General features: G+C 40.5%; 1 protein-coding gene across 5 annotated transcripts; it reads right to left on the bottom strand.

Moving 5' to 3' along the window:
• Positions 1 to 6,493: 6,493 nt before the first annotated feature.
• LOC117261191 (kinesin-like protein KIF23) lies at positions 6,494 to 22,553 on the bottom strand. Of its 5 annotated transcripts, XM_078174126.1 has the most exons (24): positions 22,465 to 22,553; positions 21,259 to 21,325; positions 20,866 to 20,994; positions 20,411 to 20,516; positions 19,984 to 20,120; positions 19,761 to 19,873; positions 19,488 to 19,658; positions 18,958 to 18,999; positions 18,438 to 18,550; positions 18,127 to 18,248; positions 17,793 to 17,895; positions 17,603 to 17,682; positions 17,335 to 17,454; positions 16,879 to 17,038; positions 14,840 to 15,001; positions 14,515 to 14,681; positions 14,192 to 14,365; positions 13,541 to 13,750; positions 12,978 to 13,298; positions 9,467 to 9,700; positions 9,157 to 9,245; positions 7,522 to 7,582; positions 7,265 to 7,305; positions 6,494 to 7,138 (listed from the first exon to the last, which is right to left on the bottom strand). In XM_078174126.1, the coding sequence occupies exons 1-24, from the start codon at positions 22,476 to 22,478 to the stop codon at positions 7,123 to 7,125; spliced, it is 2,952 nt and encodes a 983-aa protein (XP_078030252.1). In that variant the 5' UTR covers positions 22,479 to 22,553; the 3' UTR covers positions 6,494 to 7,122. The 5 variants fall into 5 exon arrangements, with proteins under 5 accessions (XP_078030252.1, XP_078030257.1, XP_033489429.2 ...); XM_078174131.1 differs by lacking the exon at positions 12,978 to 13,298; XM_033633538.2 differs by lacking the exon at positions 18,958 to 18,999.
• Positions 22,554 to 22,779: the final 226 nt, after the last annotated feature.

The following is a 22,779-nucleotide window of genomic DNA, read 5'->3' as shown; positions in this document are numbered from 1 at the left end:
AGTGCTACTGCAAAGGAGAGGGGCACCCACAATACCCACTGACAATACTGTATTGTCCAATCAATATTTATTCCAGCATTCTTTGCACTAATACACCCACCCCTGCACTGTTGTTTACAGAATCAGACTTGTATATAGACATTCAACACATTCTCACTCCGACCTCGTCACATATCGTCGTTTGGTCATGGGCTTTCCACGTCCAGATACACTGTGAAAGGTACTCTGGATGTGTTGGTTGTTGACGTTCTGGGACGCCATGTCAAGTTCTGCCTGTTACATGCATTGTCTTCTTTCAAAATACACTTCAGTTTTCACAGGAAATTTACCTTTTACATACAGTCTCTTTCAAAATAAAATAAAGCACTACGTCGGTACAACACTAAGAATTGAGGGTTTTTTTCTCCAACAACAAACGCACGTGGTTGGGTTTAACGTTTGTTCTTGTCCCGCTGCATTTCCCCCTGATACTGCAGAGCGGCATTAAACTATAACGGCAACCGGCCGCGAATCATGCCAATGTTGAAGGATGGCTTTTTCGTCAGTTTCTGATGCCGCAAGTCACTGCCCAAGTGTCGGATTTCAATGACTTCGGAGTGAGGATGGGTTGAGACATAGTATATTGTTCATTGTTGCTTCATGTTTTTATTTCATCTGCTTGTTTGTGCACATTGAGAGTCAAATTGGAAGCTATGTGTAAAACATGCTTGGCCACTACATCTGATTCAAATTGTGAACACATCGGGTTACTTTAAGGTCCAGTGTGTAAGATTTAGGTGGATTTAGTGACATCTAGCGGTGAGGATTAGAGATTGCAACCAGCTAAGTTATCAGCAGAGGTCTCTTCCTCTCCAAAATAAACAGACCAGGTGATTTAAACTGGTAAAAATACTAAATGAAGCAATTCAGTGTTTCTCCTAAACTGTTTGGCCTGTAGCAGATGTGCCGCTAGCCCCTGCTAATGTATACCCACCTGTTTTCTCTTATAACTTATGATCCAGAGGTTCGGTAGGTTTCCACCGGGAACCGAACTATCCACGGAGGTTTCCTTCTCTCCAAAACAAACAGACCAGAGGATTTAAATTTGTAAGAACACTGAATAAAACAGTTTCATGATAAAAGTCTGTGTTTTTTTCAAAGCTGTTCCGCTTGTCGCAGAGGGGCTGCTAACTATGGTGGCCAACACAAAAACACAAAAACATAAATGGCCCTATCTGGAGCCAGTGTTTGATTTGCCCATTTTATGCCACCATAGAAGAACAAGGCGTTCTCCGTGGACGACGACCTGCTCACTATGTAGATATAAATGTCTCATTCTAAGGTGACAAGAATTTTTATCATCAGGTTGTTATACACCAAAGAAAACATCTGTTATAGTTTATTTCTGCCAATATACCCCCCTAAATCCCACACACTGGACCTTTAACCTTAAAAATACAACCTCACCATTATGTAACGTAACAGAAAGCGCCAGTATCACTGGAACATCTTGTAAAATCTCCCACATAGAATGTGCGGTGAAAAATTACCAAAAGCTATTCAGCAGGAACACAGCAGGCATTTTATAAATCAAAATCCAAGATTTTAACCCCCTATGAAATTGTCACCTTTCAAAAAACATATTCAAGTGAGTAGACAGTGTGACTTAATGTTCAGTGACCTTTAATAAGAAAAAGAAACCCAAGCTCATCTAAGATCAACCAGTTCCAGTAACCTAATTGCCTTCCATAGTCAATTTGCCAAGTGCACATTGCCCATTACCACGCACACTTTTCAGCTTCATTTGCTGTGAAGTAAAAATGCTGCAATTTCAATCTTAGGAAGACATTAATGACAGCTCATCATCCAGGCAGAAAAGTAGTTCAGCAAATCAGTGACCTCGTCATCCTGGTTGTCCAGGCATTCACTGTGAAATGATACCAATGAGGCAGCAGGGCGTCCTGGGAAGCACAAAGCTGTCTGGAGTCAGTGGCACTGAGCACACCTCCATTAATGGAGGACTGTCAGACTCACAGTGTTATTGGATCATTTCAGGTATGAAGAGTAACTTGCAGACAGCACTATTCTAAAGCTTTTTTAAAAAAGTGATAATAGATATAACATCAAGCCCATATCTCAGGCATTTGAACAGACCTGACGAACATATTCCTCAATGATATACATTCAGAAACATCAGCTTTCTAAAGGTATTTAGTTCCACCTGCTGTTCAGATTGTAAACTACACATGTTGTCACTGCTGAGCGTGGCCATCACTTGTTTCCTTCTAGGTTTACTGGTGCTGAGGTAAATTTAATTTACCTGTTATTTTTAACAGAAAGGTCAGAATGAAGTTTGTAGAATGGGGTCTCATGCAGGAAGCAATGAAAGAACATTTTTTTCTTTTATTTCTGATCGAATCCACAGTTTGTTTTTATTTTGTTGATACATATTGATTTCTGTGACACACCAGTGTTTTCTTATATTTCCTCTTTTCTTAGGGAAGAGAAAATTTCACAAGTGGTCGAGAGGGTTCTTACTAAGATAAGAGAAAAACATCTGGTTATGACAGTCAACAAATTGTTTGTCCAATGTGAGGAAGTTTGAAATCTGAGGAACATAGAAAATGCATGAATATCATGTATTTAAATTTAAATCATTTTATTTTAGTTTTTATTTATTATTTTCTTATTCATTATAAAATAATAAATCTTATATTATATTCTTATTATTTTATTCATTATTTCTTTTTTTTATATTATATTTTGATTATTATTTCAGAGTTATTATAATGGTTGGATTATGACATTCATGGTCTAAAGAAATACTACTATACTGAGCCAAGTGATCCCAGTTACTGTGATACCAGTAACTAAGATGACCAGTGCTGGAATGTAACTAAGTACTGTACTTAAGCACAGATTTAAGGTACTTGTATTCTTTTTTTTTTTTTTTTTTTAATTTTCTGCTTCCACTCTAGTAGTTACTAATTACTTTACAAATCAAGATGATGTACACAAACCATAAGAAAATATACAAGTTCAGCTGAAATAATTATTCAGTTGATTAGAAAAATTAATTGATGACTCTTTGATGACTGTTTAAGTCATTTTTCATGCACAAATATTTCATGGTTTCAGCTTCTCAAATATAAGAACTTGCTGCTTTTCCTTTTGATTATTTTGATATATGAAACTGATTTAATGTTTTCAGCGTTAACTGCTTTTACTTTTGATACTTAAATACATTTTCCTAATTATACTTACATACTTTTACTTCACTAAAATTTTCAATGCAGGATTTTTACTAGTAACAAAGTGTTTTTACAGTATATGATATTCATGCATTTTTTTTATGTTCCTCAATTTAAAACTTTTCCTCATGTTGGACAAACAGTTTGTCTGCCGACACATCATTTAACAGCTTGATGAATATTGTGCTATTGCTGGGTTTTTGATGTTCCTGTAGTGCCAGTGCTCACACTCACAAATCAAATTTTATCTTTTTAAAGTTTATTTTAAAAGGACGTCAGTTTCACTTCTGCAGATGTTCCTCTGACATCCTTTTGTGGTGGCACCTCTCCAGTTCTGGGGCATGTACAGTTGTATTTGCCCTTATATAAAACACCTGCCCTTACATAGTGTTTAGAGGGCGTTACCTATGCTAATAGGTTACTTATGATCACATGGGATTCATCATTCAGCACACCTGGGTAAAAGCAGATTTGGGTAGTTAAGAATGTTTGATGCATCTGGAGTTGTCTTCTCTTAAAGGAAAATTAAGAGAAAATAAAAGGAAACTTTAAGAGAATGTTGCTGCATGAGGCCCACTGTTGTATTCATAAAGTACAGTGCAGTGCAGTACACCAACATAAATGAGCCTTTGTCAAACTAAAACATAAACAAACCAACACTGAAATATTATCACCAGGGAGAAAGAAGAAAGAAGTGGCTCTGCTTTGTAAATACTTTAATTGTTCACAATCAGCACTTTGTATTGGATGACACAGTGTTCCTAGAAGCTGACGCTACAACAATCTGTCATCCAATATTTGCAACACCAACACACTCAAAGCATTTGAAATATGTTGTTGGAATTCTACACAACCAGAGTGCAGGCAGAGAGCTCCAGCTCACAGGATTTCAGCAGCAGTGAGAAGAAAAACATACAGTCTTGCTAGTGTACGCTGCTACCTGGTTGTGTAGTTTGGTTGGACATTTCTCACCTGTTGACAACCCAAACTGTTGCACAAACAGGCCCAGAGTGTCGACTTGTCAACAAGGCTAACTGTGTGCTTAGCCTTAAAATGAGCCTTTGACTTCAGGCTGAGTGGGTCATTGTGGCTTTGACAGAAAGTTGGAGGAGATGAGTGTTTGACCTCTTGCCTGTGGAGTTTAGGCTGTTTATGTAACTTATTTGACAGGAAGTCCTGTTGACATTAAAATTAATTAAAAGAGTCTTTCCTGTTATGCAGCAGCATTTCTGTCCCAATGAGTTACTTCTTCGTACTTTCTTTAAAATGTGTCAAATATTAATGACGAATGGCCTAAATTATAGATTAAGGTCTTCCTTATCACACAAACACAAAATAATGCACATGAAAAATACTTATTTTTGCTTTACTGAGATTTATTTGGTACATGTGCTCAATTATACCCTGTCACCTTCAACCTTCTGCGGAGGGCAAGCGGTTTAACAGTAAGGCTTATTACAATATACAAAAGAACACAGACATATAATACAGTAAGGGGGACAACAGTAGTCACTGGTATCAGACAGATAAAATAAATAGTGGCCAAATATGACTAAAATGACCCAGTGCAAAGTGATCAACCTCTACAAGAACTATAAGCCATTAAATGATACAACATATCACCCATTCTTGAGATTTGGGACTCACATGTCCCACCAAGAAAATAAATAAATAAATAAATTTATATATATATATATATATATATATATATATATATATATATATATATATATATATATATATATATATATATATATATGAAGCCAACTGACAGTGCCAAAGCTGCAGTTCCTTGAACGGCCACTTGAGGCTGGCTCCAGAAGAGAGCCAATCCCCATAGACCCCCATGTTAAAATGCCTAACTTAACAGCAGAAATAAAAAAAACTTTACAGCCTGGTACAAAAACAGTTTTATGGTATATGGCTATAGCTAATTTCAACAAGCCTGGTGAGACCATCCTGATGACATGAGCTCAACATTCTGTGTCATTCTCTGTATGTCTGGACTCGCTGCCACCCAAACACTTTCAGTGGGCCAGAGCCCACACCCTGACAGTGTGACAAAATATCGGGGAACATCTTCATCACCAACAGAGCCAGTTGATAAATCAAGCTTTGGCAAAATCCAGTTGGAGGAATGGCAAATTACATCTTATCTTCAGAGAAACTAGCAGTAATTGTTGCTATTGACTCCATTTCTGCTGTAACTTAACTGGTGTGTTTACTGTAGTAATAGAGTTGGCGCTCGTTGCTTTGAGCTGCCATTATGGTTCTGCAAGCTGCGGCCTGCATTTTACGCCATGAACTACAATGTAGTCCCTGACTGGCTGCTTAATTTGTCAACAACAGTGTGGATCCATGATTGGACCCGACTGAATTTTGATTTCTGGAAATTGAAAGAGTGAAACAGAATGTTAAGCTAACATCATCAGGTTGGTCACACCAGGCTAAATTTCATCACTCATGACATCTGTACATTTTATTAAGGCTCTGCGTTATGCAAAATTAAGGGCGGGCCGCATTGAGTGACAGACTGTCAGTCTGTTGATAGTAGCCTCGCGTCACCAGGCTCTTGAAGCGAAGAGCCTGGTGTCTATTCACTCTGAATTTTGTCTGGATTCTGGTTCCGGTCTAGGGAGTGGATGCGGTATTCACCAAATTCACCAAACTCAAAGTGTTCACCACAGTAAAACTTTAAATTCTGGCGCACCATCGATTTGGGGTGATGAGGGGTGTAAGAAAATCGATTAACTTAATGGCTTGGGGCGTTTCTTGTAAATTATATTCTTTAAATTAAAAGTTTCACCGCATTTTTATTAGCTTGGTGCTTTTATTTTTACAGAAAGGCACATCCATCGAATTCCGGATCCTGTCTCACTCGCCCTGGTTCCGTTTCCTTACCAAAACGGCCACTAACAGCCCCAGACTAGTTGATAGTGTCCTTGGCCTCTCTCTCAGATCCACCCCTCGCTCCTCCGCGCCAGCCTCTTACCTAAATATGGTCACTTCAAAAAACCAAGATGGCGACGGCCAAAATGCAGGACTCAAGACTTCAAAATGGGAGTCCAAAAACCAATGCGTGACGTCACGGTAGCTAAGTCCATTATTTTTAGTCTATGCAGGAAACTCAGGAGTAAAGTAGGATACTCAGTTAAGAAAAATGATGTAGTCTGGATATGTTCATGGCCTTACAGATGGAGGCTTTAAACCCTTCTTCACAGTTACAACACAGTTCACAGTTAAAGAAATCATAATAACAAGACTTGGTGTTCAAATAAATTTAATGACAGCAAAAAGAGTAGTGTGCTACACATCTCAGTTGTTTCAATAAACAAATGCAAAAAGCTTAATATTTACAGAAAGTCAGAGCTTGATTTCAGCAAAACCTACTTAGCAGCTCGATATTTACAGGTCTACACATTTTAACTCTGCGACAACTGTGTTCTGGACTCTATTTTTTGTAATCCAACATATGCTCAGTGTGACATCCAATAAATGTATAACACACAGAGAAAAGCAATGACATTATAAAGTAAAAAAAATATTCTAATCTTTGGGTAGCAGTAAAAAGGCAGTGAAAAGGTTAAGTAATAAAATATTAAATTTAGCACAAAACATTCATATTTGGCTACTCAACATGTCCTCGTCTTATTCAAGCACTCAAAAAGGAAACAGCACACTAATCAAGCAAATAACAATCCAAATATTCTATGCTGTGTTCGACTATGATTAAATTAGAATTGCACCCTAATTAGTTATAAGATAAGTCATGATAGAAAAAAATGCCCCGACTCTCAAAAAGATGCATAGTTCCACACGGCGGTCCCTTCACTGCTCCACAAAGTCTTGCTGCATGTTTTCAAAAAGATAGTTCCTTCATATGTTCAGCGTCTTAAGGCTTCCTGCGTCTAGAAGGCAGAAAACAAAAAAAGCCCAAATTTTAAATCCAAGGTAACAGCTTCAATCATGTAGCCTATATAACACGGTAAATGGAGCATACACACATCAACACACACATGCTTTTATTTGCTTACTTTGGATACCCGAGGACTGTACTTGTGTTTGCCACCGGAGCCTGATGGGAGGAAATTATTAGAAATTCTCATTAGATTAAAAAATGTCTTGAAAAATAATTGGCTAAAGGCCCGATTTATTGATACCTGGAGACATGTTGAAGATTATAATAAATGATACAGTAATTGTACACTTAACTGACCAGGAAGCATGAGCAAAGTTTAACAGTACTTTTATATTTTTGTTGAAATCTGAGTTTAATTAATTGAGCACTTACCCTGTTTTCTACATCCTCCATATGAGCTGGTCCTTCTCCAGACCCTGATCGCCTCTTACGACTGAAACAAAAAAGGGTATTTGTCAGTTTTTAAGACAAAAAAGGATTCGTCAGACTTGAACTTAATTTTACAAAAAGACTTAATAGAGGTATCAGAATTTGTTGACATTTATCATGTAAGACATAAAGGGTAGATTAATGAGTAACTCTATAATCTCTGAAAGTTTTAACATGGATTTAAAGGTGATTACCAACTAAATTAAGTATTTCAATATGTTATTTCTGTGGCCTGAAAGTTCAATTAATATTTGCCTGCATGAGCTACTCTCTCACAAAGCTAGAAACCAGGGAAGTGAATCTCAACTTGAGATGTTGTAGGGTACAAAGTCTGTAGCTGTACCACAGACGATGAATGAGAGCCTAATCAGTCCCTCCAGGATCTCACAGCAAAGGAACCTTGAATTTGCGGACAATTTTGTCAAAAATTGCGATAAAAATTTGGCATTTTTATGTGTTTTTTTGTGGGAAATTGCAGCAAATGACAAAAATTGCAGCTAATGACAAAAGGAGAAAAAAAAGTTGTTTTTTTTTTTACTACTACCACCACTAAATTGTGACGTTTCTATCTACAAGGGCAAAAAGTATCTGGCAACTAAATACATTTTTAAACTCGAATTCACTAACAAAAGTGACAATACAAATCAAATTCATATCAGATATACTTTTAACTTTATGTTCCAAGATATGATTGGACCTGCAATCATTAACTAGGTTAATAGCAGGGGTGGAACATTACTGGGATAGTTTGGATCTTTTAAAGTGGGGCTGTATGATGGAATTAGCCATAGTCAGTGTATAACATACAGTAAGTCAGCACACTCTTGGTTTGAGAAGCAGCAGGAGTACCACCACAGAAGCTAAGCTGTGGAAGGGGGTCCAGCAACAAAATGTGTGTTTGTTCCCTCAAAAAGTCCCACCTAAGACAAATCAATATCGGTTTAAATGTACGCTAAATTTAGCGTCTTTTTCACTGCTTTACTTTGCCGCCCGACAGTGATTTCCAATGGGGAACTGAAGCAGTTCTGTCTCTCTCTACAAACCCAGACTCCATTGATAAAAACAGTGATTTGACATCACTGAACACAGAAGCTGCTGGTCTACTGCTGCCTCGAACAGGTAGTTTGTTTGTGTTGTTGTGTGACTTTGGCATTTAAAAGGGTTAGTTTCAATAAAGGATTCAATAAAGTCACACAGTAACACAAACTAACTGATCGAAGCAGCAGTAGACCAGCAGCCTCTGTGTTCAGTGAGCCAAAATGACTGTTTGTGTCAATGGAGTCTAGTGACGTTGACGAGAGTATAGATGGGGAACTGAAGCCGTTAATGGCTTTCCTATCGAACGGACTGTCTGATGGAAAGGTAAAGTGGAGAATTTCCATGTCAGACTCCACCCTGCTTCTCCAAACTGGAAGCACAAAAGCTGGCATCGACTGTTGGTAATATACTGACTATAGATAAGTACTTCATACAACCCCACTTCAAAAATTCTGAACTATCCCTTTAACATCTGTTTCATGCAATTGTATTCTTGGTGATGCATCACAATATCACAACCTGTAGTGGTAAGTACTGTACCTTGATGCTGCTGCACACTCTTGTTTTAGTGTCTCAATGTCAGTGAACTGAACAGCTTGTCCTCCGCCTCTGGTCTTAAACACATTGCCCTGAAGATTTAAAAAAAAAACAAAAAACAAAACCACAAATGTCCAAAAGGAGAATACAGGAAGAGAAACACACACTCACAATCAATGACGAAAACCATAACAGTGTTCAAGTCATACATAAAACAGGACCCCAATGTGAAATCCCACAGAATGTGATTAAGTCAAATTCATGCAAAACAAAATAATCAAAAGTCTTAAATTAAGCAATTAAGTGATTTTACCTTGATCAATTTGGTCTCTATCTCCCCGTCTGAGGCAAGCTCTTGATGTCTAAGTACATACTTGTGACATTTAGACAGAGCTTTCTCGTTCGGGGTCGACACCTTGATTGCATTGGGTATGATTGGCTGCATGACAGTGTCTAGATCCAAATTAGAAGCTGGTTTGTGGTCTACCCATTTCTCCCCACCCGCAGAGTGTGAGCGCCTGTGCGTTGGATGAACTGGAGGGGCCGTCTGGTGATCCCAGTGTGAGAGAGACAAACCAGGAAGTTATTCACATGTGACACCAGCAGGGACCGTTGAAAGTTTGTCGGGGGTTAGTGGCAGGGTTGGAAATTAGCATTAGCCATCAGCCACATGCTGGGAAAATATGCAAGTGGCTGCAAGATTTGTTTCACTCACCAGCCAAAAAAGACAATGGTAAGCTGGCAAGCTGAATGGTAGATTTTGGAATCCAGCAGCCACAGTGGCAGGTGGACTAAAAAGTTAATTTCCAACCCTGCTAAGTAGTGACGGTGAATCGTTAGTAAGGTGTTGAAAATAAATGTGCTACTGGAAGTCCACAAGGGACATATCATGTCCCACTAGAGATTTTTTTTATATATTAATTTTTAGATTTCAGGGGGAACAAGTGTTTCCAAGGTATTGTAGCTCATGTCCCAAACAAATGATATTCTGGCCTTCCAGTAATACACATTTCCTAAAGTAATTAAAACACACTGCATTAATAAAAATAGTCCAGCAGAGTGAAGAAGAATTAACATGCAAAGCACAGGAGTGGTATGGAAATGGGTCTAGCAATTAAGGTTATATGCAAACATAATACTGATGTGGTTTGCAGGTTAGAGATGTATTATAAAGCACAGGTGACTGATGCAGGGTTTAAACATCTCTTCATTTCAATATGGCAGCTGATACAGACAAATCTTTGGCTGAGGCCAACAGTTAGCCGCTGGTTAATGTTGGGATGGTTGGTGAGTGTCAACCTAGCTTTTGCAGTATGTCCCACACCGTTGGCACCACTCGGCCCTTGGTGGCTTTTTTTCCTGCTGATTCTAGCCTGGTTCCAGACCATAGACCCCGCCCACTCAACTGAGTAGGCTTGCATTACTGGTCTGGCATACTTCAATGAATTTGCAATTTATCTCGTCCAAATGATGGACGGACCAATGAATGCCGGGGGTCTAGCGATTAGCCAATCAGCGCCACGCTGATGTCAAGCTGTACGCCGGTGGGTAACTGGTGAGGATAGCAACAATGGCGACCGCTACAGATCCTACAGACCACATTAACGATGCTATCGAGGTATTTCGCCACTACTCGCGTTAATGGAGGACCAAATTAAGGAAGCTGCTAAACTGGATTTAACGGCGATGCAGCTGGGCATGCACGACGACGGAGACATTTTAAATGGGCAATGCTCGCTTGTTTTCGGCACCCCCGAGGCATGGATACTAATGACGTCAGATTCTGGGTGAGTCGTTGATCTCTACTGATTGGTTAGGGACAAAATCAAATTCCCTCCCCCTTGTAAATCACCTTCAATGGAAGCCATGTCAGACTGAAGGTTCTGGGAGCTTCAGTCTGACACTCAGACTATGCTGATTCAGCATAAATGGCGTGAAATTACTCTAACTGGCAGTTCAGCTCAGTGCACGAGAGGAAAAATGGAAGTGAGGAAAGCAAACAAACTGCTAAAGAGATAAAAAAAAAACTTGTTATATAAGGAAAGATTTTTTGTTGTTGTTGTTGTTGTTGTTGTTGATACGCTAACTGGCTAATTAGCATCTTGAATCTGTCCATTTGGTCTTCAGGTTTCCCTTTTTGAATTATGAATACAGACTATGGAGAGTTACTTCTAGGGATGCACGATAATATCGACACATTATCCATAGTCTTTAAAATGAAGAAATCAGAATCTAAAAATCAGAATCAGCAAACGTGCTTTGTCTTAATGAATGAATATTGCATACATTGAAAAGCTTCATATTTCATGTCTCCATCTGCTGGTGGGCCATCACAACAACAGTATGTATGCATAATATGATGTTAATTCCACTACAGAAGAGACCTAAAATTAGGTCTGGAAAAAATTAGATATATCAAAATCAATTATCGGTCAAATGAGTTGTTACATATCAGATATCAGCAAAAAATCCAATATCATGCATCCCTAGTTATTTCTTCTCGTGCAGGCACGGAATGTACACGCTAGTTGACTGCTGTGTGTTCAAGTGCAACTTTTTGGCCGAGACACAGGCGGTGTGAGGGGATGCAATAGTCAGCCTTCATCGCCACCTGGTCTTTGATGTCCATTTGGTGTGTCTGGGCCCTCAGACATAAGATGGAGACTGTTTTGGTTCGAAAGAACTGAGAAGGTCAACAAGAAACTCCCCTACTACTTTGTTTCTGATTCAAAGTTCTGTGTGGCCTGCTGAGGATGGAAGATTTGATTTCAGACTGATAATCAAACTGAATTGCTGTTTTGTTTCACTTCATTATTCATCAAGGTTTTGAGAGCAAGCCAGAAGTCTGGAACCAGACTCGGTAAACTAGAATTTTATGACACAAAGCAAATCACAGGTCCAAGTCAGGCCTGGACAAACAGACCAAACAGCTGCACATCTGCACATTTGTGAAGAAGCCAAGTATCTGTAAGAACTGCAGATTATAATTTGGTGATTTGGCCCCCGTGTGTACAGTCATACCAATTCTAACTTCTAGGTCAAGTAAAGGCTGTAGTTTATTTGTACACTCACATATGTGGGCAACCGAAACCCAGCAATATGTCTTTCAATCCCATGAAGACATGAAAATAGATCCAAACTAAATGGCCACATTTTGATTGTAGCAATTGTTAAAAGTGGGACACTCAAGACATTTGTGCAAGCCAAGTACACTGAAAATCATCAGCGCTGAGTGCCACATCAAATCACTCTATAGAGAGACTAACCAAGCCTCAACACTGCAGCTGTAAGAGTCCACTGATGTTTTAGGTTTCCTTAACCCATTTTTAGGTTTGTTTTTTGACGAATACCGGGTTAATAAATATGCTACTGTCTGCATCAGTCTTGCTGCTGCTAAGTGACGGCATTTTCTTGGAGAAATGACTACTTGTGTGTGTTTATTTTAGTGATGATAGTCTGGTTTTGTCATTTTAAGTGGTGCTACTGAAATGTGTGATGATATAATACATGAAAAAGCAGTTCTAAAGAGCAGTTGGCAACAGGAAATACTACAAACTATGCACATACATGATGTAACTATTCACAAGGCTTAAGATGCAAGTCAAGAGGATTCACAAGCATAACAGATCCATCTGCCTCTGGATGAGAGAAACACCAGCCTACACCGATGCAGCACTTCTACTTCTAAACAAGCAGACATCTACTGATAACACTACAGGTGCAGCTCTACACTACGGCAAAGCTTAGACTATAGGCTCACAGACAGAAACTACACACATCCTTAAGGGCATCTACTCTTAACACACACACACACACACACTAACCCTTGTGCCTGCCTCTAGGTTAAGCCCATTGACAAGAGTTGTAGCAGGGGCCTCAGTCTCTGCGACCCAACACTGGCCTCTCCTGCGGCCCACGCTGCTGGTGATGAGGCCTGAGGCAGGAGTCCGGCTCCTGTACTGGGGAGTCCCAGGGTGCCTAGCTTGGCTGCTTGAGTCTACAGGGAGCCTTTGCTCCCAATTAGAGATGCAGGAGGCTACTGAGGGAAAGGCTGAGGAGGAAGAGGAGGTGGTGGAGGTGGGGTAAGCATCCTTAACTGCCCTAACATTGGCTCGATTATGGTGGGTAGGAGTTTGGCTGCAGTCCTAAAGAGTGATGAAGGAATGGGGCCAAGCATTGTGATGTTAGGGACACCAGATGAACACAGATACAACAACAGCGTGATACAGAAAAGAAGATGTTGCGTATAAATATAAGCATATGAATCTTCATGTTTAAGACCATAACGATTACTCGCATGCAAATTTCCACATTGATTTAAGTTTCATACGAGAGTGACGAAGTGCACACTGAAGGAACAGGCAGTATGACAGAGTAAATAACTCACAGGAAGTGGCGATGGTGAGGCAGATCTCTTCTGGCCATAGTTGCGGTCTCGCTCCCTCGAAGGTCTCTCAGGCTTCTCTGGACGCTCAGTGGGAAACACGCTGCCGCTGCTGCTGCTCTCCGTCACGATGGCCTTGAGCTGCTTCAACTTTTCATCCTTCACCCACAACTTGTTCTGCATCTCCAGCTGCTTGGCGTTCACTCTCCTCTCCTGATTAGAAAACACCAGCAGGAAACAATATAAGTGGTTGATAAATTAACTGGTTGACAAGAATATTGACTTATTGTCGTTTATTAATTAGACTTTATTTAAAAAAATATTGACTAGAAACAAGTCTGCAATAACTTCAGGTATTCTTTACCTCAGGGACAGCCAAGGATCCCTAAATGCTGCTGTTATATTAGAAAAATAAACCTGTCAATCTAAAGATATGTATTCATTTTCCAGGGCATATCATGGTGCAAAACAAAGTGTCCAAGCTCATCTAGCACTATTGAGCTTGCTAATGTTACAGCTCAGCAGAGGAGGACAACATAAATGTTTACATCTCATGCTGTAACAAGCACAAGCCTCTTGTTCACAAGTAGGTATGGTCAAGCCCTCAATATATAAAACAAAAAGAGTAGGGCTACTATCAGTAATTCCACTTACACACTCCTTCTCCCACTTGAGTTTGGTGTCTGTCACCATGCCCTGCATGCGATGCTCCATGCGCCTCCTCTCTGACAGCTCTCTCTGTAGCCGCTGCTCCCGCGTCTCGAGCTCCTGCTGAAGTGAGCGTTTGTCCTGCTCATACATGCCTGTTGTCTTCTGCAGGATATCAATCTGAAAAGGAGGACCATTACAGTGAGAGAGAGGTCAAAACATTAAACATAAGTGAACTCACATTTACACTTACATTTAAAACATGTTTAAATTGCCTCAAACCAAATATAAAAAGAGCAGAATAAGAGTTTTGTAGCTGAGGGAGACACCTTGTATTCCAGCGTTTTGGATTTTTTCTCTAATCGTTCTAGCTCCGCCTTCTGGCTCATGATGACTCGGTCCCTCTCGCTCAGTTTGCTCCGTTGATCATGGAGGAACGTGTCCTTTGCACTGAGCTGACTGTCAAACTGCTGAAGCATGGACTTCAGTGTGTTGGCTGTGGGAGAAAACACATTCATGTAAGCCGTAAGCCATTTGGCTTGAAATGTAATTAAAATCTAACTTCCAAAGTTACAATATTGTTCTTTCAAAACAATAAATTCAGTGGCTGGTTCTCTATAAACCCAACAATTATAGTAGAAAATGGGCGTATACCAGTTTTGTTGAACTGCTCTGTCATCATATTACGGACACGCTGCCTCCTCTCCAGGACCTCAATCAGGCGGGACAACGTCTGATCATCAGCTGGGTCCACCAGCTCACAACGAGGCATGGCTGGGAGGCTTTCAATGAGCTGACTCAGCAAAGCCGGGTCATCTAGTGTGTGAATAAGTCATGAAAAGGTTCGGGTAGAATTAGTAACGTACAGTAAATACAGGTACAGACACTTAAATGTCGAGAAAATTATTATCAAAATTTAACTGCAAATGTTTCTGTTATCCCTGGTTTCATATGAGAAGAGAAAAAAAGATTACTCACTTCTAAGCTAATTTATACAATGTAAAATAACACTGACTTGTGCTAATAACATTAGCATGTTGTATTTGTGGGAAAAATGTGTCCAGATAAAGACTAGTGTTCGTCTGTAAATACTGCAAATTATAGTGAAGCCAATTTGTGTACTTGAATCAACTAAACTTCACAGCACTTCATGGAAACCCCGCCACCAACTAGTGTTTTGGAGGTGTAACTGCAGAGTGACACAGACATCACCGCACAAGTATTAACACTCACAACGGCGTAGGCTATGGCGTAGGGTCTGTTGCCCAAGTATAAATCCCACTTAAGTATAGAGGTTAGTAGAACATGTAGTCCTATGCAGAGATAGGTTTAATGTAGGAATATGGTTACTGAAGTGAGTAAAGTTAATCTACATTTTGCTAACAGGTAAATGCAAGTATAAAGTAAAAACACAGTATTAGGTTCAGTGGTGGGTTTAAAGATTCACAGATCACATATGTGGACCTTGAAACAGAAGATCTCAACTCATTTTGACAAAAAGAAACTAAAAGATGAATAAATGAAATTAGATAAAATGTTTGTGGCAATTAAGACCTCACAAACTAAAATTTAAGACTACTTAATGACCTTTGAGCACTACTATTCATTAAGTTGAATTTTAAGACTTTAAAACCCCTACAAGGAACTTTCATTTTGAGTTGATTTTGGTGACCCTGTGGACAAAAGCGGTAGTGTTTTGCCGGAATGAAGCCTACATTTCCCATGAGCTCTAGCGCGTATTGTCGTAAAAACGCTTACCTGGCTCGCGCGTGTGTTTGTTTTGGGGATGAATGAAACAACAAGACGGGAAAACTTTGCCCCCGCTCCTATCGGGGATCCCAGCTCACCTCTGCCGCGCCCCAGCTCCACCTCTCCGGCGTAAGCGCCACTGCCGCCGGGGTAAACGCAGCAGTTGGCTGGTAAGGCTGAAGGCCTGTTTGGCAAGCACTTCCACAGCTTGAGTATGGAGCGGTGCCTCGCCTCTTTATTTCTCAGCACTCGCTGGACCCTGTCAATGCCTGGCTGGTACCTGTCGTCGGCCCGGATGAGGTGTTCCAGCCCCGCGGCCCCTGCTCTCCTCGTCCACGCTGGCGCGGGGTGAATCTGCACAACCTGCGGCCTCTGTGTGTGGCTCCCCGGACAGCTAACACCATGGACCCGCCGGCTCCTGCCAGGATTGGGCTGGTAAATGCTAGGTCACTAGCAAACAAAACGTTTATCCTGAAGGATTTCCTGACTTCCTGAGGATTGGATTTTCTCTGTGTGACTGAGACATGGCTGACTGTTGGTGTGTCCAGTGCTTTCACAGAACTTTTACCTGATGATTGCTGCTATTTTAACTCCCCGCGGACGTCAGGTCAAGGAGGAGGAATAGCGACTATTTATAAGACTCACTATAAATGTAAGCAGCTAGGTAAGATGACATGTGCCGTCTGAGTGCCTTAAATGGTTTTGTCCTGGAAGCGACCTGGTGCGGACCCGGAGACAGGTTCCTAAAGGTATGGATATACACTATATAGAAATAGCTTATCTTCACACCAATGGTCCTATTTGCTGTTGTACGTCACGCACAGACATCAGCAGAAACGACTGCTTTTGCATATCCAGTTAAAAGTTCCTTGTAGCGGCTTTCAAGACCTGCAGGCACCCTGTGAGCACAGTGAGTCAGTAGTACAGATCTGAGGGTGATTTACCAGCATTACTGGGACCGCCTCGCTCTTCCAGACGGCGTGACAGCTCATCCTTGAAGGCCCGGTTTCTGTGTCTGCGCCCAGCAGCAAGGCCACAGATTGGCCGGTCAACCGGTCGTGCCACCTCCACCTCCTGGGTCATCTCTGCAAAGCGCATCACCAGCTGCAGCACACACAGTGGAATACCATTAGAAATACACTCCCTGATTTGTAGAAGCGCAACTGTGAAATTTGTTGAGTTTCAAAGTGTCAGCACTAGTCTTGGAGGAAATTAGGGGGACACTGCTGGGCAAAGCAACAAAACCAGGGTTAGTGTTTTGATGGCAAACCAGCCAGCAACTGCTATAATAGTTCAGCCATGCAAAGGATGACATGATTTTCCTCTGGGAAATCAAATGAGATTAAAGAGACAAGATTTTATTATTCAAGCCATTTTGCAACACAAATACAATATCTTACCATGGTTTCGTCGTAATCATCAGCCTTTGGGTTGACACACACGATCATCCTGACTTTCCCTTCTCCATCAAAGTAGTTTTTAAACAGATGTGTAACTTTAGAGTCCCTGTAAGGCACCATCTGGAAGAAAATAGAGGCTCTGTGAAAGTGCACTTACTGGAACATTACCAATGCTAACAACAAAGATGAATAACAGGACTCTAGTAATTAAACAGAAATGGTTAAATCAAATGATGAAACAATGATGAAAAGGTCATGAAATACAAACCTTATTAGTTCCACACATCTGGTTTTCACGCAGGACCTCCATGCATGTGCGCAGTGTCATCAAGGACTGGTTAATATTGCCTGTAAATGAGACATTACTAGAGACATTTGGTGTCTGCACACTGAATTAAAAATTTAAAAAAAGCAAATGCCTCGGGTTGATTTAAGACAGAAGCTCACAGAAACCTGACCTGCTTCACGGAGGCGGTTTCCTTCTGCTCTGGTTCTGCTGGTGCGCTCGCTGCCTGCCAGGTCAACCAGACACAGCTGACTCACATTCACCTGGTTTTTATCCTGCAATTTATTAACAAGCTGTTAGCGACACCAAACATTGGCTGGGAACCTTTGTAACACATGAGGTGTATTTATTTGGGCTGCTATGTGTCACAACCTTTCTATCTTAAATTAAATATCAGAAATGATTCCCCTGCTTTCTTTGCATAATCATTCATCATTAAAAGAAACAGATAAGCCATTTAAACATTAAAAAAAACAACAACATGTAACTCTGGAGCTGCATATCACCTGTAGAATGTGGTCACCATCAGCGTCCAGTGGTGCCTGGGCCAACTTTACTGTGAACACACTGTGGGAACGACTGGATTCACGGTTCAGTTCAGTGTTGGCTATCCTCCTTTTCTTTTGCCCTGGAGACACAGCAGAGCAACTTTAATACAGTATGACATTAACAACAACCGTAACAGTAGAGTTCACCATCACTGAACGTTGCAAAACGGCACATTTCAAGTAGTTGCCTGTTTCAACTTGTGTCCTTGTGAATTTTTGGTCTGAACTGGGCTTTAAGTATTTAAGAAGAACGTTTTTTAACCACTCACCCTTCCAAAAGACTTCAAAAGCCTCCTCTGTAGATTTGACCTCAACTTCTGTGCAGCCAGCCACGTACATGTTATGATTCTGATCTTCACGGAGAATCTTAGATTGAGGCACTCTGAAACAAGTTAATGAAAGAATCAACATAATGTCATAACATAATCATGTGTCGCTTTAGTAAGACAAGCAGCAAACGCTACAAAGACACATACTTGATATTAGTGTCAACGCTAAAATAAAATACAGTCTAGGGAGATACAGGCACATTCAGGGGCACAGACACATGCACATAAAGCTTGAGCCATACAGGGACGTTATGTGTCTCCATACTGACAGTAACAGCAGGAAGCCAATCCTTTAAGCCATCAACATGACACAGAGCTAGAAAGGTACTCCTATGCTATGGACAGGGCTTTGGATTAATGGGATGGAAATGCACTGACGGCCTATGAGACAGCAGCTACAGCCAAGTTATGACTATGAATAAACAGAGTACTGCGTCATGTTCTTTCACTGGCCACATACATGAACTCATTGTTCCGTACAGGCGTGCCTCCACCCAGCCACCTAACAAAAACAAGATTTTTAAAAGTGCGTCTTGTCAACACAAAAAAATGTCTAAATGAACTTATTCAGCACATACAGTCAAAGTGTTTGTAATGCAGAAATGCATGGTTGCACCTCTACTAGAAAAACCATTTGTAGTGCACATTAGTAGCATGTAACTGTGTGGTTACAGTGGGTGTAACAAACTTTATGGACAGAGCCATCTCATACATGAAAAGCACCACAAATTATTGAGGTTATTAAATGAAGGTTGGGACATGCTCCTTGACCCCACCCCAGTGTGGCAGCAATTGAGTCATTTGGTATGTAGACCGGACTCTACTGCACATGTGTTGTACCCCAGTGATTTGATGCAATATAACACTGTCCCAGCCGTCATTAAACAGCCTTGCAAAAAACCTGGATACAAATAGGCTTTACACAGACCACCCTTCAACTTGACATTGTGTTTCAAAGAGCATACAAGGATGTGAAAAGCTGTCTCTTACTTTGGTCTGATTGGGTCAAATGGAGCATCTTCAAGGAGATCATAGATGTAGTTGTTGTAGATCTCAATGTAGGACACAAAAACGCTGTAACAGCAGTCTTCATCCACATTCTCAGATTTACATGCCTCCTCTGTGCTGATCATATCTGCAAACTCTGGGTCCGGCCTCTGCCTAATAGAATGAACCGGAAGAAAAGCAACGCCTTTATCAGCAGTCAACATGTACTTTAAATGCAATTCTCTCTAAATGTATCAATGTATGTATCATAGCTACCTGGAGGACGGCGTTTTGGGCACAGACTGCTGACTGTCTCGCTTCTGTCTCTCCAGGAGAGCATCAACTTGATCCTGGATCTCCATCCCATTTTTTTCATCTGGCTTAAACACCTGATGCAGATTTGAGACAAATCAAGTCAATGTCCGACCACTCTTCAGACACGTAATACATTTTTTTTTTTTTAGAAACCAACAACAACACTAAAGAATGAAAGTCTTACAAATCTTTTGGCCTGAAAGGGGCCGATGCTGTTGAAGAGCATATCCAGAGAACGAGGGAGGAGTCCACCTTCCCCAGGTGAGCCGGTCATGGTGAAGGTCTTACCACTTCCAGTAACACCATATGTAAATAGCAGTCCTATAAAACACAGAATATCACAATTACATAACCACTTTTACACAGAGGATTAGGGCTGATGCTGATGGTATATTATGTAAAAACTTTATGTGTGAGAGTATGTATTAACTGGACAACAATACTAATCCCAATCAGACTTCAAAGATTAATCAATTATCTTTTCTTAAAACTAATTTTCTGTTGACAAACTAATCCTTTTCAGCACTAGAGAGGACACAAAGACAATTTATGTTTATGAACAGTAAAAATCATACATGTCATGTCTCCAAAAAACCCTTAGATTCACTTACCATTCTTACAATGAATAAGGTCCTCTATCAGGGGCTTGGCAACATCCTCAAACAGCTCCATTTGAGTGGTATTAATACCAAATACTTTTTTAAAGGAGTACTGTGTCTAAAGGATGAACAGAAACAAAACATACAGTACATGTAGATCATAATGGATTAAACCAAATAGTGTCTAAGAGGGTCTCAGGTCTCTGAATGCAACTATGACCAAACCACAAAAAAAAAACCAAAAAAAAAAAAACAAATATCCAACCAAATCACTGACTTAATAAAAAGCATTATTGTCATGTGACAATGTGTAACTAAGTACAAATCAGATACTTGTTGAGGTCAGTTGAAATGTATCACTGGTGGTGTCAGATTATATCAGGACGGATCAAAAGCAAGTATAGATGATCAATTTGTTTTACATGCTCACGTGAGTCGCCAAGCAGAGAGGCCTGCAACACACTTACCTCTTTGTATTCTCCATTGCGGTTGGCTTTGAGGCCATCAGGAGCATGTAGCTGGATAGTGGAGCTGCTGATCATCTCAACACAACATTCCTCATCTTCTGCTCCAAGTGGACGTATACGGCAGTATACCTATGAAGATGAATGAATAGATGAGGCCTGCTGTGGAGAAGCTATCACAGCTGAGAGATCTAATTTCAGAAAAACGTAATTTGAATGGTCTTGAAGACTTCATTAGCCTATGATGTCAGTCATAACTTCCGTGTTGTATGTTTTTGTAATCACAAGATTAGCACAATGTTAATTAAGTTTAAGATTAGTTTTTCTGTCATTTCTGTGTGACTGTGTGATATTGTTTCAGTTTCAGTAGTTACAAAGTTAACAGTGTTCACTTACTCCCACAGGATCTTTGTCTATGTTGGATGCCTTTTTGGGGCCAGGCCTCCGAGGAGTCTTCCCTTTGCTATAAGTGAAAATAAGAATTACACAATGTCTAACACAGAAAAAAATGCATGCTATATTCCATCTTATTAGACACATGACTTATGTGGTGTGGCAGTTGCTCAGTCCACAGGGACTTGGCTTGGGAACCACAGAGTCTGCGTTCACTTCCCCGTACGGACCAAGCGTGGACTGGTAGCTGAAAAAGCAACAGATCGCCTCCTGTGCCCTGCCAAGGTGCTTCTGAGCAAGGCACTGAACCCCTAAGTGTTCAGGTGTTCCTGTCCAAGGTAGCCCCCTCTCTCTGACATCTCTCCATTTGATGCATGTATAGGTCCTGTTTGTGCATGTGTGTGTATTTCAGGCTCGTGTGTATATATGAAAACAGAGTGAAAGAAATTGAATTTCCAGTTAGGGATTAATAAAGTATATCTTATTATTATTATTTGACCTACTGTAAGTAACTCACACTATGTGGACACATTAGTTATACCTAGCTCACACTCTGTGGTTCAGTTCATCCCCAAACTCAACACCAAACTCAACACCAAACCCAGAAAAATATTTCTTTGTGACTTGTTTCACTGTCGTCTCGAAGGGTCAGGCCGACCTGGACCAAACGTTAACGTTACATGTGTAACTTTTTTTAACAGGTATGTGGAGGGCAAACCCGTCCCCATACTTTTAGCCATGTAGTGTAAAATTCTGTAATATATAGGCCTAATAAAAAGTATGTCGCTTCACCTCATCAATCATGCTAACAAGCTAAATTAGCTCAGGTGTCACTTGCTAACGACAATTCTCAGGTTATGGTCAACAAAAACATAAACTCGACATGACAATTGCTATTTGCTACATTATTATGAATATAACCGAATTTAAACTACGTTTTTCACAGAGATACAACACAAATCAGGGACACATTAGCTGTAATGTCGGTTGAAAGGTGAGCTCATAAACCGATATTGACCTGTTGCCAGCCAGTCAACCAGCCTTAGCTAGCAGTGAGCTATGCTAACATTATGAAGCTAGTACTCCTTTTTCTACGTAACAAACGCTAGCAGGTTGCGCTAGTTAGCTAGACGGTTTCGCTAACACAATTAGTAACTGTCTATTGATAGCCGTTTATCGAACTAAATGTAAAAGGACGGTAATACTCACTTTGGTCTCTGCATTGTGTGTGTTGTTAAACTCCTCTCCTATGAACACAGAGCGCTTCTTCTCGATTTGAAAAATTCCCTCTGTGAAACGTTTTTCCGAGTGGCCGATATTTCAACCAATCACAGAGCAGATACGGCGGTCAGCACCGGAAGTCCCGCCTACAGCACGTCCCCCCTGTTGCGTGACTATAAATAGCCGAATTATCTTATGTAATAGATAGTATTTGTATTTGACCTGTTTTTATACCGCGGCGCATGTTTCAGAATTATTTGCTATTTCTTATTTTGTGATTTTGCTCATTATGTGGTCTAAACA

The sequence above is a fragment of the Epinephelus lanceolatus genome, chromosome 2, assembly GCF_041903045.1.
Source record: "Epinephelus lanceolatus isolate andai-2023 chromosome 2, ASM4190304v1, whole genome shotgun sequence".
Lineage (NCBI taxonomy): Eukaryota > Metazoa > Chordata > Actinopteri > Perciformes > Serranidae > Epinephelus > Epinephelus lanceolatus.
The sequence above is the reverse complement of the archived record's forward strand: the minus strand, read 5'-3'. Positions and strand labels throughout refer to the sequence as shown.